The sequence below is a fragment of the Podarcis melisellensis genome (assembly GCF_964234715.1).
Source record: "Podarcis melisellensis genome assembly, chromosome: 9".
NCBI lineage: Eukaryota > Metazoa > Chordata > Lepidosauria > Squamata > Lacertidae > Podarcis > Podarcis melisellensis.
In genome coordinates this window covers 21,304,792-21,318,111 of record NC_138541.1, presented here as the reverse complement: position 1 = coordinate 21,318,111, position 13,320 = coordinate 21,304,792, and the positions used below count along the sequence as shown (strand labels likewise).

At 42.6% G+C, this 13,320-nt stretch overlaps 2 protein-coding genes across 6 annotated transcripts in view; both read left to right on the top strand.

The window, feature by feature from the left end:
* SLC39A8 (solute carrier family 39 member 8) overlaps positions 1–13,320 on the top strand; it is a 39,720-nt gene that overhangs the window by 12,857 nt on the left and 13,543 nt on the right. For all 4 annotated transcript variants that reach the window (XR_014171613.1, XM_081925117.1, XM_081925115.1 and 1 more), the window contains 4 exons: positions 8,267–8,432; positions 10,428–10,597; positions 11,292–11,414; positions 11,681–11,851. Coding sequence is in view for 3 of the 4 variants with exons in the window: in XM_081925115.1 (XP_081781241.1) it covers positions 8,267–8,432; positions 10,428–10,597; positions 11,292–11,414; positions 11,681–11,851 (630 nt within the window). In the remaining variant the exon portion in view is untranslated. The remainder of the gene's footprint in view (positions 1–8,266; positions 8,433–10,427; positions 10,598–11,291; positions 11,415–11,680; positions 11,852–13,320) is intronic.
* Positions 1–13,320, top strand: part of MANBA (mannosidase beta) — a 204,695-nt gene that overhangs the window by 184,024 nt on the left and 7,351 nt on the right. Inside the window, exon 18 of one of the 2 annotated variants that reach the window (XR_014171609.1) lies at positions 6,475–6,494. The exons of the other annotated variant lie outside the window; for it this stretch is intronic. The gene's annotated coding sequence lies outside the window, so the exon portion shown is untranslated. Of the gene's footprint in view, positions 1–6,474; positions 6,495–13,320 lie in introns of those variants that run through there. 2 annotated transcript variants of the gene reach the window in all.

The following is a 13,320-nucleotide window of genomic DNA, read 5'->3' as shown; positions in this document are numbered from 1 at the left end:
ACCTGCCCAATATGCATTTACAGTGGTACCTCGGGTTACATACACTTCAGTTTACATACGCTTCAGGTTATAGACTCCGATAACCCAGAAATAGTACCTTGGCAGACCTGGCCAATAAGCATTTACAGAAATAGTAGCTCGGGTTACATACACTTCGGGTTACATACTCTTCAGTTACAGACTTTGCTAACCCAGAAATAGTACCTTGGGTTAAGAACCTTGCTTCAGGGTGAGAACAGAAATCGTGCTCTGGCAGCGCGGCGGCAGCAGGAGGCCCCATTAACTAAAGTGCTGCTTCAGGTTAAGAACAATTTCAGGTTAAGAACAGACCTCCGGAACAAATTAAGTACTTAACCCGAGGTACCACTGTATTCAATTCCTAAAGATGTTTGCTTTCAGACCTGTGTTCTGTTTCTTTGTGGGCACCATTTTATTTGAATAACAAAGACTGCCAGTTTCTGTGCATCTCATTTGGGTGCCGTGCTTGGAACAGAATGTTACAGTACAGTCCCTTGTCGGGCTGACCTTTAGTGGGTAATGTTAAACTTGTTGGTTGGGATGTGGAGTGACAGGAGGCACCGTAGCTCAGTGGTGGAGCACATGTCTTGCATGCAGAAGGGCCCATGTTCAGCCCCTGACATCACCAGGTCTAGCTGTGAATGGGAGAGCCATTGCCAGTCAGTGTAGACCAGGGGTCAGCAAACTTTTTCAGCAGGGGGCCGGTCCAATGCCCCTCAGACCTTGTGGGGGGCCGGACTATATTTTGGAAAAAATAATAATGAATGAATTCCTATGCCCCACAAATAACCCAGAGATGCATTTTAAATAAAAGCACACATTCTACTCATGTAAAAACACCAGGCAGGCTCCACAAATAGCCCTGAGATACACTTTAAATAAAAGGACACATTCTACTCGTGTAAAAACACGCTGATTCCTGGACCATCCACGGGCCGGATTTAGAAGGCAATTGGGCTTGATCCAGCCCCCGGGCCTTAGTTTGCCTACCCATGTGTAGACAATACTGTGCTCAGTGGTCCAGCTTGGTGTAAGACAGTAATGGTTTTAACTGTGGCTACAACAGATGCTTCCGAAGCAAGGATTGTTGCCAGTGCTTAGGGCAGGGGTCAGCAAACTTTTTCAGCAGAGGGTCAGTCCACTGCCCCTCAGACCTTGTGGGGGGGGCAGACTATATTTTGGAGAGAAAAAAAGAACGAATTCCTATGCCCCACAAATAACCCAGAGATTCATTTTAAATAAAAGGGCACGTTCTACTCATGTAAAATCACACTGATTCCTGGACTGTCTGCAGGCCAGATTTAGAAGGCAATTGGGCCGGATCCTGCCCCCGGGCCTTAGCTTGCCTACCCAGGGCATAGGGCAAAGCATGGACTGGATCTCCAAATGCATACTTAGTCTGAAGATCTTGTTTAGTTTGGGATAATTCTTATTGCAATGTGAGTGCTACAACTGCTAATTCAAACCGAAAGAAAGAAAGAAAGAAAGAAAGAAAGAAAGAAAGAAAGAAAGAAAGAAAGAAAGAAAAGTGAAAGGGCCTTATGCAGAGTGAAGACTTTCTTGTTCCAACAGGGAATTGTTCCCTTGGGAGTTTGCTGCTTTTAAGGGAAGAGCTGGTTCCATGCTGTTTTTATTGTAATTATTACTTTTGTTTTAAAAGAGATTTTATATATGCATACAGTTTTAAATCTATCCATGTCTACTTGCATTTTAATGATTGATTTTTCTGTGTTTTTATCTGTAAGCTGCCTTGAGTTGAGTCCCATCAGCAAGAAAGGCAGAGTATAAATAAATATATAAGAATAATATCACTATGGATACTTGGCTGACTGGGCATTCTCCTACTCCATTGCTCAAAACATTTGACAAGGTAGAATATGTGTACAACTCTCATAGCCATCCTGGAACTGTAAGCCTCAAGGATCTGTAAGCCTCAAGGCTTTTTACCAGCCTGCTGAATTCCAGTTCACGGCTATGTTAATACAGTGGTACCTCGGGTTACAGATGCTTCAGGTTACAGACTCTGCTAACCCAGAAATAGTACCTCGGGTTAAGAACTTTGCTTCAGGATGAGAACAGAAATCGTGCTCTGGCAGTGTGGCGGCAGCAGGAGACCCCATTAGCTAAAGTGGTGCTTCAGGTTAAGAACAGTTTCAGGTTAAAAATGGACCTCCAGAATGAATTAAGTACTTAACCCGAGGTACCACTGTATTATATTCAAATTAATGTTGCTATTATTTCCTAACCATGCAAGTGGGGATTTATAATTCTGAAGGATGAAGCGACAGCCATTCTACAACTGGTTGTAGACGTGGTGGCAAGGAAGGAAGAGAAAAATGGTTCTGACTAAAGCCAGTCTCTGCACACCTTTAAAGCAGCACGATACCACCCAAAGAATTCTGGGAGTTGTAGTTTGATGAGGAGAACCCCATTCCCTTCACAGAGCTACAAAGGAATTAACAGTCAGTCCCTCTTCACAGGGAACTCTGTTAATCTAAATTGTAAACCATAGCTTTTCTATCAGGCTATACAACACATGTAAAAACACTTGACATGGTAAGTTGTGGCACCCTATGGGATGCTGACTGATCATAGCAATTCAAATACAAGGCTTGTTACACTTACACACACACACACACACACACACACAGGCATAGCAAAGAAAGAAGGTGGGAAGGGTGGATGACGTCTGAGCAGACATTTTGGGAAATGTTGCTGTGTTGCAATCCATAAGCAAAAATTCCTTTGAGAACCAGTTACCAGTTCCTCCACCCATCTGGTCACTGGTTGAGCAGGAATTGCCAACAGGTGGAAAAAGGCCAGATCTTCAGGAGGCAAATGTCTGGGAGCAGGCAGGATAATCGGCCTTTTGTGAACTAGCGACTTTCATAGGCTTGGTGCAGCAGAAGGGTGTGCTAGAATGGCAGGTTGCAAGTGGGGAGTTGTCAGTTCTCAGTGCTTGCCCATACAGCAAACTCCTTGCAAGCAAAACTGAGAGAGAGAGAGAGAGAGAGAGAGAGAGAGAGAGAGAGAGACTGTAGATCGCTTGTCTCTTTATTGTGCTGGTTTCCTATTTGAGGGGAATTATTTGTAATGTGTAGAATCCACTACTTGCAGCCTCAAGTTGTCCAGTCATTCTACCACCTTATTCCCTTGCATGTGTTGACCAAGCTTGGAAAAGGTACAGAAAAGAGAAACAGAAAAGTTCAAGGGGGTGGGAGGACTTCCCTGTGAGGAAAGGTAGCCGCATTTGGGATTTTTTAGTTTAGAGGGGATTTGAGTAAGATATAATAATAATAATAATAATAATAATAATAATAATAATAATAATAATAATAATAATTTATTTATACCCTGCCCATCACTCTGGGTGGCTTCCAACAAAAGAAATAAATTACATTAAAACATCAGTCATTAAAAACTTCCCTAAACAGGGCTGCCTTCAGATGCCTTCTAAACGTCAGCTAGTTGTTTATTTCGTTGACATCTGGTGGGAGGGTGTTCCACAGGGCAGGCACCACTACCGAGAAGGCCCTCTGCCTGGTTCCCTGTAACTTGGCTTCTCGCAGTGAGGGAACTTCCAGAAGGCCCTCGGCGCTGGACCTCAGGGTGGTGACATGACAGGAGTAAATAAAATTATGCATGGAATACCACCAGCCGCCTTACCTTGCTTTTGGTTCTCTAGCATTAAACTAGATTTGGGCCAGACAGCCTTTCAAACTGAGGACTCCACCTAAATAGAGGGCTGCCTTCTGCAAAGGAGCACACATGGGCCACTTTTTCTCCTGGGGAAAGAATCCTCAGCTCTTATGATATCTGCTGCAACTTTGTTTCGATTAGCTTTTTTTACTGACTTTTTTATTGACTTCTGTGCCATCCTTCGAAAGAATTATTATCAGGACTACTCATTGCAATAAAATGGAAATAAATAATAATAGTCGTCACAATAAAAAGAAAATAAAAAAATGGGGGGGAGGGAATGAAAGATTGAAATCAGAGATAAAACTGACAGTGGAACATGTGAAAACCTCAGTTTTATCGCTGATGCTGTTAAGCAGATAATACACTTAAGCATATCATAAACGCATCAATGAAAGTATGCAAATCTGATATTGGCTCATTGGTAACAGGGCAGTGTAACTGGGCTGAAGAGGGACGTAGGTGGCACTGTAATTGGGCTGAAGAGGGACGTGGGTGGCACTGTGGTCTAAACCACTGAGCCTGGGGCTTGCCGATCAGAAGGTCGGCGGTTTGAATACCCGCGATGGGGTGAGCTCCCTTTGCTCGGTCCTTGCTCCTGCCCACCTAGCAGTTTGAAAGCACGTCAAAGTGCAAGTAGATAAATAGATACCACTACGGCGGGAAGGTAAACGGCGTTTCCGTGTGCTGCTCTGATTCGCCAGAAGCATCTTAGTCATGCTGGCAACATGACTTGGAAGCTGTACGCCAGCTCCCTTGGCCAATAAAGCGAGATGAGCGCTGCAACCCCAGAGTTGGCCACGACTGGACCTAATGGTCAGGGATCCCTTTACCTTTTAATTGGGCTGAAACATTGAACAAAGACTTTGACATAGTCCAGGGACATGATAATAGTTCTCTCTCTCATATATATATATATATATATATATATATATATATATATATATATGGTGTGTTTGTGTGTGTGTGTGTGTGTGTGTGAGAGAGAGAGAGAGAGAGATACTTTCATGCAAACCTAAAGATGCCTTTGAGTATATAAATATCCAAGTTTTGCCAAAGGAATACTTCATAGATGCAATTAGAGTTATTTTTAATCATATTTTATTAAAAAAAATTATTTGCATCCCACCCTTTCTCCAAGGTGACATTATTATTGCTATTCATTTTTATCCCACTTTTCTGTATAAACATACCAAAAGTAGTTAATAGAGAAAAACCATATATCACTACAATCATTTTCTTTATTTCTATCTCATTCTTTAATATTCTCCCCCACCTTTCTGCAAAATGCTTGGGGTAGCTTACAGCGGCATAATTTAAAACTATGTAATAAATCATTTGAAACCAGAGAATCGGTATTGTTCAGTTGCTTTTTTGTTTCTTGTTCCTTTATTTTACTTATTGTTTTAAATATATTGCTTATTTCAAAAAAATGAGCTCAGACCAACTTTTAAAAAAACACACACCCAAAGATTAAAAGCAGATATAAAAGCAAGAATGAAAAACAATCTAAAATACAATAATATGCGAAAAAGAGAGAAACTGTCTCAACCCCACCCTACTAAATAATGTGTTCAGAATTAAATTCCAGAGGTCTGTGCGAATAAGAATGTTTTTGCTGGAACCTAAAAACAGACAGTGATGGTGTCAGGTATGCCTCCCCGGGGAGAGTTTTCCATAAATGGGGAGCCCCTACTGCAAAGGCCTACTCTTGGAAGGGGGCACACAGGGACTGTGTTGGTTCTTGTGAGGAGAGGCAGACCTGGACGTATTGGCTTTATAGGTCAAAGCCATAAAAAGCTAAGACAATAGAACAGGACACTTAAATAGCAGCAACGAAGACAGCTCATTGTTTTAAATCAGTGTACCATTATACGGTAAAAGCTTTCTAAAATGAAACATCTAAAAATAGAAAAGAGGGTGCGAAATGGGTTTTCTCAGAGAGGCCATTCCAGAGTTTTGATGCCGCTGCCCTGCAATACAGTGGTACCTCAGGTTAAGAACTTAATTCGTTCTGGAGGTCCGTTCTTAACCTGAAACTGTCCTTAACCTGAGGTACCACTTTAGCTAATGGGGTCTCCTGCTGCTGCTGCATGATTTCTGTTCTCATCCTGAAGCAAAGTTCTTAACCTGAGGTACTATTTCTGGGTTAGCGGAGTCTGTAACCTGAAGCGTCTGTAACCTGAGGTACCACACTGTGTTCAATTCCCCCCCTCTTATCTACGCAAGCAGGCACACCCCATGATGCACCCCAGTCCATAAATACCACTGCCTGGGAGCTTTTTCCAACAGAAAGCAAAAAAAGGAAAGGGGGAAATGACAGAGAATGAGGAGGAGAGTGTGAACAGTGAAAATGAGGAGAGAGAGAGAGAAGGAAGGAAGGAAGGAAGGAAGGAAGGAAGGAAGGAAGGAATGAGTTTTGAGATGAGTGGCAAGTCAAGGCCATTTCTTTCTTCCTTTTCAGGCAACTCCACCCCTCCTTCCACAATCTGTCAATTGTCAGCACTCTGTGCCATTGCACTCTTACAGGGTTATTTTTGCAGAGCCCCTACAACTAATAATAATAATAATAATAATAATAATAATAATAATAATAAAAAAATTATTTATACCCCGCCCATCTGGCTGGGTTTCCCCAGCCACTCTGGGTGGCTCCCAACAAAATATTAATATTAATAATAATAAAGCAATAAAACATCAAACATTAAAAACTTCCCTAAACAGTTACAGATAGGTAGCCGTGTTGGTCTGCCATAGTCAAAACAAGAAGTGTGCATGCACACGAAAGCTCATACCTAGAACTAACTTAGTTGGTCTTTAAGGTGCTACTGGAAGGAATTTTTTTTATTTTGTTTTCCCTAAACAGGGCTGTCTTCAGATGTCTTCCAAAAGTCAGATAGTTGTTTATTTCCTTGATAGCTGATGGGAGGGCGTTCCACAGGACAGGTGCCACTACCGAGAAGGCCCTCTGTCTGGTTCCCCGTAACCTCACTTCTCGCAGGGAGGGAACCTCCAGAAGGCCCTCGGAGCTGGACCTCAGTGTCCCGGCTGAACAATGGGGGTGGAGACGCTCCTTCAGGTATTCTAGGCTGAGCCCCCCCCCATTTTTAACCATTTGCAAACCTTGAAATTATCCTGAGTCTACTGATACCTCCTTCTTGTGCATGAGTGAATGCTGTTTGACATCCCTAAAAATTGCTGATAGGACTATCTTTTGCACACTTATATGGGAGCAAGCCCCGCTGAGCTCAGTGGGACTTACTAACAGAGTAGACACGTATATGATTGCACTGCTGGAATTTAAGAAACTGCACTTTCATGTTCCCTTTAACATTAGAACCATGGAAACTAAAGCACTTGAAATGACCTCCCTAGACTTTTCCAAGCCATTAAACCTGTTTTGAAGATTAAATAATTGCAGCTTGGAAGCCTTGAAAATATACTTAATATGCTTAGGGATTTCATTGTAATTAATTTGTTAAGATTCTGGTTTTACGGGGAGAGTCTTGGTCTGTTCATGCAAAACTTCAGGACAAAAGCTGTCAAGAGTATTAACAATTCTGTTTTACTTCCTGTAAATAGCACTGATGCATTGCTTCATAATTGTCTCAGTGAAACTGTGACACCAGGATAAGAAATGTTCGAAGGGCTTATTGACATAAAGTGCTCAGATTCCAACGGCAGCTTTTTGCCCTCATTTCTGGTAAATAGCAGCAACAAATCTAGGTGTGGATTTTCCAAAGTCTGTTGTGCAGGGATGGGGAAATGAGATCACGTCTAAAAATGCAGAATTAGATAAATTAACAGGAAGGATTCAAAACCTGCAGGATCAGAGATTCTTAGAAGACTGGAGTAAATATATGAACTATTTGAAAAGTAATTGTGATGAACAGCTTACGTTAGTAGGACTGCAAGAAGTTTTGTAAGGTGGATTATTTGAAATGTTGTAAGAAAGACTACGAAAAGAATTATTAGTTAAGGATAATTAAATGTAATAGGAAATTAGGAAATGCAGAATAAGTGATAAAGAACGGAAAATCATCAGAGGGGTTGACGGAAGTCAAAAATATTTTAAAGATGTGAAGATATGTTGTATGACTGTTGGAACTGATATGTTAAAAAATTAATAAAAATGTGTGTGTGTGTGTGTGTGTGTGTGTGTGTATGAGATCATGTCTAAAAATGGAAAAGTGTTGGTTTTCATCAGGTGAAGTGAGTCGTTCAAACCAGAGATGCACTGAAACCAAAATGATGACCAAAGCATTTCTTAGGCTTAAGGTTCTTAAGGTTAACTTTCAGAGGTAAGGCTGGTCTAGGGGTGACATCTATGCAGGTCAGTTTAATCCCCCTACAATTATTATTATTATTTGCCCCAAGTGACTATCCACATAGATCTGCTCATCCCCAGATGACCATCTCACTTTATCCAGTCAATGACACCCTAGTTTTGCCTCAAAACTGTGAAGCATCAGAGCCAGACCACTCTCCTTTCCCAACATCTCTGCTATTTTCTTTCTCAAGCTAACCCAAGTTTCTCATTTTGTTTCAGTGCATGTCTGCTGAAGACATCTTTTCTCTGCATGGAATGTCAAACAGCAGCAAGATCACCGAGTCCAGCTTCTCCACAATATGTCCTGCTGTTGTACAGCAGCTGATTTTTCACCCTTGTGAAAAATCCGTGTCCAAAGGCAATTCCAAGCCATCTCCTACAGAAGGTACCTGTCACTGGTGACTGGTATAGCCGTGAGATTTATTTAGCCCTGTTATTTATTCATTTTACACAAATCTGTGGAGCAATGTTGCTACATGTTAACGGGGCATATGGCTGGCGGTCTGCACTGGCTTTTGCTGTTGGGTGGAAGCTGCCTTATTCCTGGTCAGACTGTCCATTTAGCTCAATATTGTCTACTCTGTGGGCAGCAGCTCCAGGGCATCTCCACATCTTTCCCATCACCCACAACCCGATCCCTTTTAATGAGAGATGCCAGGGATTGAATTTGGGATCTTCTGCATGCAGAACATATGCTCTAACTCCTCAAAAGGGTTGGGGAGGGAATCTACCCTGACTAGAGCGCCGCCTTGTTGCCCACTGCTGGTTTGCACCCAGTTTTGCACAAGTTATATTGCCTCTGATTGCCTCTAGAAAAGTTAACTGTTAGGAAATGTGTGATAATTCAAGACTGCAATGGAAATATGGTGTTTTATATTTTAATTCAGGGCGTAACCTGATGTGCTATGGCTTCAGGGTGAACACATACTCAGTTACAAATGCATATTTTATTTATTTAGAATATTTATAAATCGTTCTTCCTTCAAGGGAGCTCAGGGTGATGTACAACAAATATGCAAATGACACAGAAATTCAATAACATCCCTTTAGTAGTTTGTAACTTGTTTTCTGTGCAACACCTATAATGATATTTTCCTTGTGGTTTACAACAGGGGTGGGGAGCCTCAGGCCTGGGGCTGAATGCATACCCTCCAACATTTCTCCGATGAAAATAAGGATGTCCCATTCCATAATGATAATTTTACTATTTATACCCCACACATCTGACTGGGTTGCCCCAGCCACTCTGGGCAGCTTCCAATATACAATGAAAACATAATAAGACATTAAACATTAAAAAAACATTCCCTATACAGGACTGCCTTCAGATGGCTCGGGGGTTGGACGCTCATCTCACTTTATTGGCCAAGGGAGCAGGGGTACAACTAAGCCGCTTCTGGCAAACTAGAGCAGTTCACGGAAATGCCGTTTACCTTCCCGCCGGAGTGGTACCTATTTATCTACTTGCACTTTGATGTGCTTTCGAACTGCTAGGCTGGCAGGAGCAGGGACCGAGCAATGGGAGCTCACCCTGTTGCGGGGATTTGAACCGCGACCTTCTGATTGGCAAGTCCTAGGCTCTGTGGTTTAACCCACCGCGCCACCCATGTCCCATGGATAACTCCATACCCTCCAACATTTCTCCAATGAAAATAGGGACATCCTAAGGAAAAGCGGGACATTCCAGGATCAAAGCGGGACAGCTTCTCTAAATAAGGGACGTCCCTAGAAAATAGGGACACTTGGAGGTCTGTGAATGCAACTCTCCAGGTCTTGCTAGCTGATGATCATTGGAATACTCCACAGGCCACACCCCCTTTCCCAGGCCACACCTCTCACTGGCCTTCTTCACCCCCTCCTCAAATGTTGTTGCCTGGCTGAAATGTGCCCTAGAATTCTGACGATGCCTCTTGCTTGTCTGGATAAAGGATAGAGAGGTGTAGGTGTAGCAACTAGCCTGCTAAGCAAAGGTGAAATGTATATTCATTGCTCTGCCCACCTTTGCCTCTGGCTCCATGCATCACTGGGATTTGGCCCTCAGAAAGTTGTACAGAAGAGAATGTGGCCCTACCTCTGGTTTATAATACGTTGTTTTCAGCAGAACTGCCCTAACAATTCTGTTTCTTATGCAGCGAGAGAGCTATACTAAGGGGCTATTTTGGGTTTTCTTTTACAACCAGCACATTCTAAAATAATTGGCAGAAACATTCCTCTCTTATCCTGGTTCCTGACTTAAATATTAACCAAACATTATGCCTTTAATTCAGCTGTTCCCCAACGAGATAAGTAAATTTTCCCTGCCAGATCCATCTGATATCGAATGATTTTTAATATGGCTAATATTTTGACTACATTTCCCCCCCCCCTCTCTCTTATACAGTCTGGGGCTTCGGTTTCCTTGCTGTGACTATTATCAACTTTGCTTCACTCCTTGGATTGGTCTTAACTCCTCTTTTAAAGAAAGACTATTTCCCCAAGATTTTAACCTACTTTGTAGGTTTGGCCATTGGAACCCTCTTTTCCAATGCAATTTTCCAGCTTATTCCAGAGGTAAGGATAAAACGGGTGAAGATGGCAGTAGAACTGCAAACATGATCCTGTCGCATGTGTTCCCCTGACCAGGTCTGAAATATACTTGAACAGATGGGTATTCATTGAGCTGCTGAACGTTCTTTCTCCTGCCATGAACCTCATTCAGGAGAATGAGACAGCCTTGACTGGCTATTCTCCCATCTAAGAAACCTGCTGCTCTCCCATCTAACAGGTCATTGAAAGATGAACAAGCCAAAGACCCTAAGTCCATAAATTGCCACACTAGTTATAAGTAAATCAGTCTTCTAACCATTTACATATGGTTGTGCTCAGATGGGGGACAGTGCAGGGCAAATTTAGGCACTGAACTTGGTTGAACAGGTTGAGAAGTCTTGCTAGGTGTGGTGGAGCTGCAGTGCTAGCTTCCTGGCAGAGGGGGCACTGTTGCTTACCAAGAAGGACAGGAGGAAGAGGGGAGGTGGCAGGGAGGTTAGTGCGGTGCAATGGACAGATTGAACCAATCTGCTGTTCTTCCTAATGTGTTTGCACCATTGCCTTGACTTTTTGCTGGTTGCCAACCGTGGCCCACTGCTTCTGGTTAAAGGGTGAGTAGTGAGTATTCCCTTACAATATGTGTGTGTATATATATATTCCAAATAAAGCACATTGCATTTTGGGTTAACCTGGACTCGCTGTTCAACCTTCTTCCTAGGCATTTGGATTCGACCCCAAAATCGATAACTACATTGAAAAAGCGGTAGCTGTGTTTGGCGGATTCTACATCCTCTTCTTTGTGGAAAGAGTTCTTAAAATGATACTGAAGGCCTATAGCCAGGTGGGTAGATAAGCAGGACACAAAATAAACACTTTTCAATGTTAAAGATCAGCATGCCTGTTTAATTGGGCAGAATAAGAAGTTCAAAAAGCTGAATTTGGGTTTAGACTAAGGACCAGAGCAGACAAATCGGTCTCCTCTGCAAATTTATATCTCAGTCACAGATGCTGACAAATTTCTGCCCTGTTGTGCCATAATGCATTTGAGCAACTTTTCTGCTTCTGAACTCCATTTGAACCTTTCCTGTTTTATTTGGTTCTTTTTAGAGCAGTCACAGCCACTTTGAACCTGAAGAACTGAAACCTCCCCGAAGTCTCCCTCCTCCTCCTACCGAATCGTTCAAACCTGTTAATGGAGCAATGTGCTATGCAAATCCAGCCATAGCTGAGGCTAATGGAACTCTGAGTTTTGATAATGACATTGTGATCTCTGGACAGGTATGAATGAACACAACTTGCCAGCTTATGGCAACATCAAGGAAGGGGTGAGAATTCAACCCTTGATCCGTTTATGTTTTGATACCAATTTTAAAAACAACTTCAGCATATGTAAGAATGGGCTCTAGCATGATAAGAATGTCGCTTATTTCTTAACAGCCAGAACCGCATTCTTATAAATAAACTCTTCCATATAAGTTTAATTTACCCCTTGTCAGACTCTGGTATTTGCTGTCTTATTAACCTTGGAAGACTTCACTGAAGGTTTTTAAGCAGATATTGGATAGCTGTCTGTCAGGAATTCTTGAGCTGTGACTTCTGCAATTGCAGGGGGTTGGACTAAATGACTTCTGGAACCCTTTTCAACTCTACAATTCCATGATTCATCATTTCTAAAATTATGTCCTTTTGGACTGTTAAACACAATGCTAGGTATGAAAGGGCTAAGTATCAACATCCTTGTGTGTGTTTTCGACACACAGTGGTACCTCTGGTTGTGGACAGAATCCGTTCCGGAGGTCTGGTCAGATCCTGAGGTTTCCACAACCTGAGGACTGTGTGGTGTAGTGGTTAAGAGCGGTAGACTCGTAATCTGGTGAACCGGGTTCGCATCTCTGCTCCTCCACATGCAGCTGCTGGGTGACCTTGGGCTAGTCACACTTCTTTGAAGTCTCTCAGCCCCACTCATTTCACAGAGTGTTTGTTGTGGGGAAGGAAGGGAAAGGAGAATGTTAGCCGCTTTGAGACTCCTTAAAGGGAGTGAAAGGCGGGATATCAAATCCAAACTCTTCTTCTTCTGCACATGCGCGCAGGGCGAAACCTGGTAAAATACTTCCGGGTTTGCTGCATGGACTCATTGGCCAATGAGATGCTTTCAGGGGAGCAGGGCCTGAGTGTGGGTGCACAGCCACTTTTCAGCATGTGTGACTGTGGCAAAATACACACTTTGCTCATTTTAGCATACTGTTCCTCCTCTATATACAGAAAGTGTAACATGTAAAGCATTCCCTATATTTGAGTCTCTGCGCAGAAAAAAAAAGTCATGCTTGAAAGCTGTTTATTTATATTTCTTTATTATTATTTACTATTTTGCTTTCTTGCCTGCTCTTCCTGAAATATTGCTGGTCCCAGGGCAAGTTACAATTGGACTCAAAGCTGCATGCATTGAGACGATGGGCTTTGGTGAGGGTAACACAAAACCTAGATGCTGCTGATCAATTAAGTTCAACCTGGGACTGTCTCAGACGGTGAGTCAGCCGAGAGGTATGAGGTTTTGCAAGAAATTGGTTTGTACGTGGAGGACCTGAGGCAAAGTACTTAAGGGAGCTGAAACAAAGGTTTGGTCTAACACATGCAGCAGAATGAGACTGGAGAACTTCAGGCTGCAAGTGGGTGCTTTCATTTTATGAATATTCCCCGCATAAAAAAAGAAAACTTCCTGGAAGTAGAAGAGTCACACAGTAAGGTGC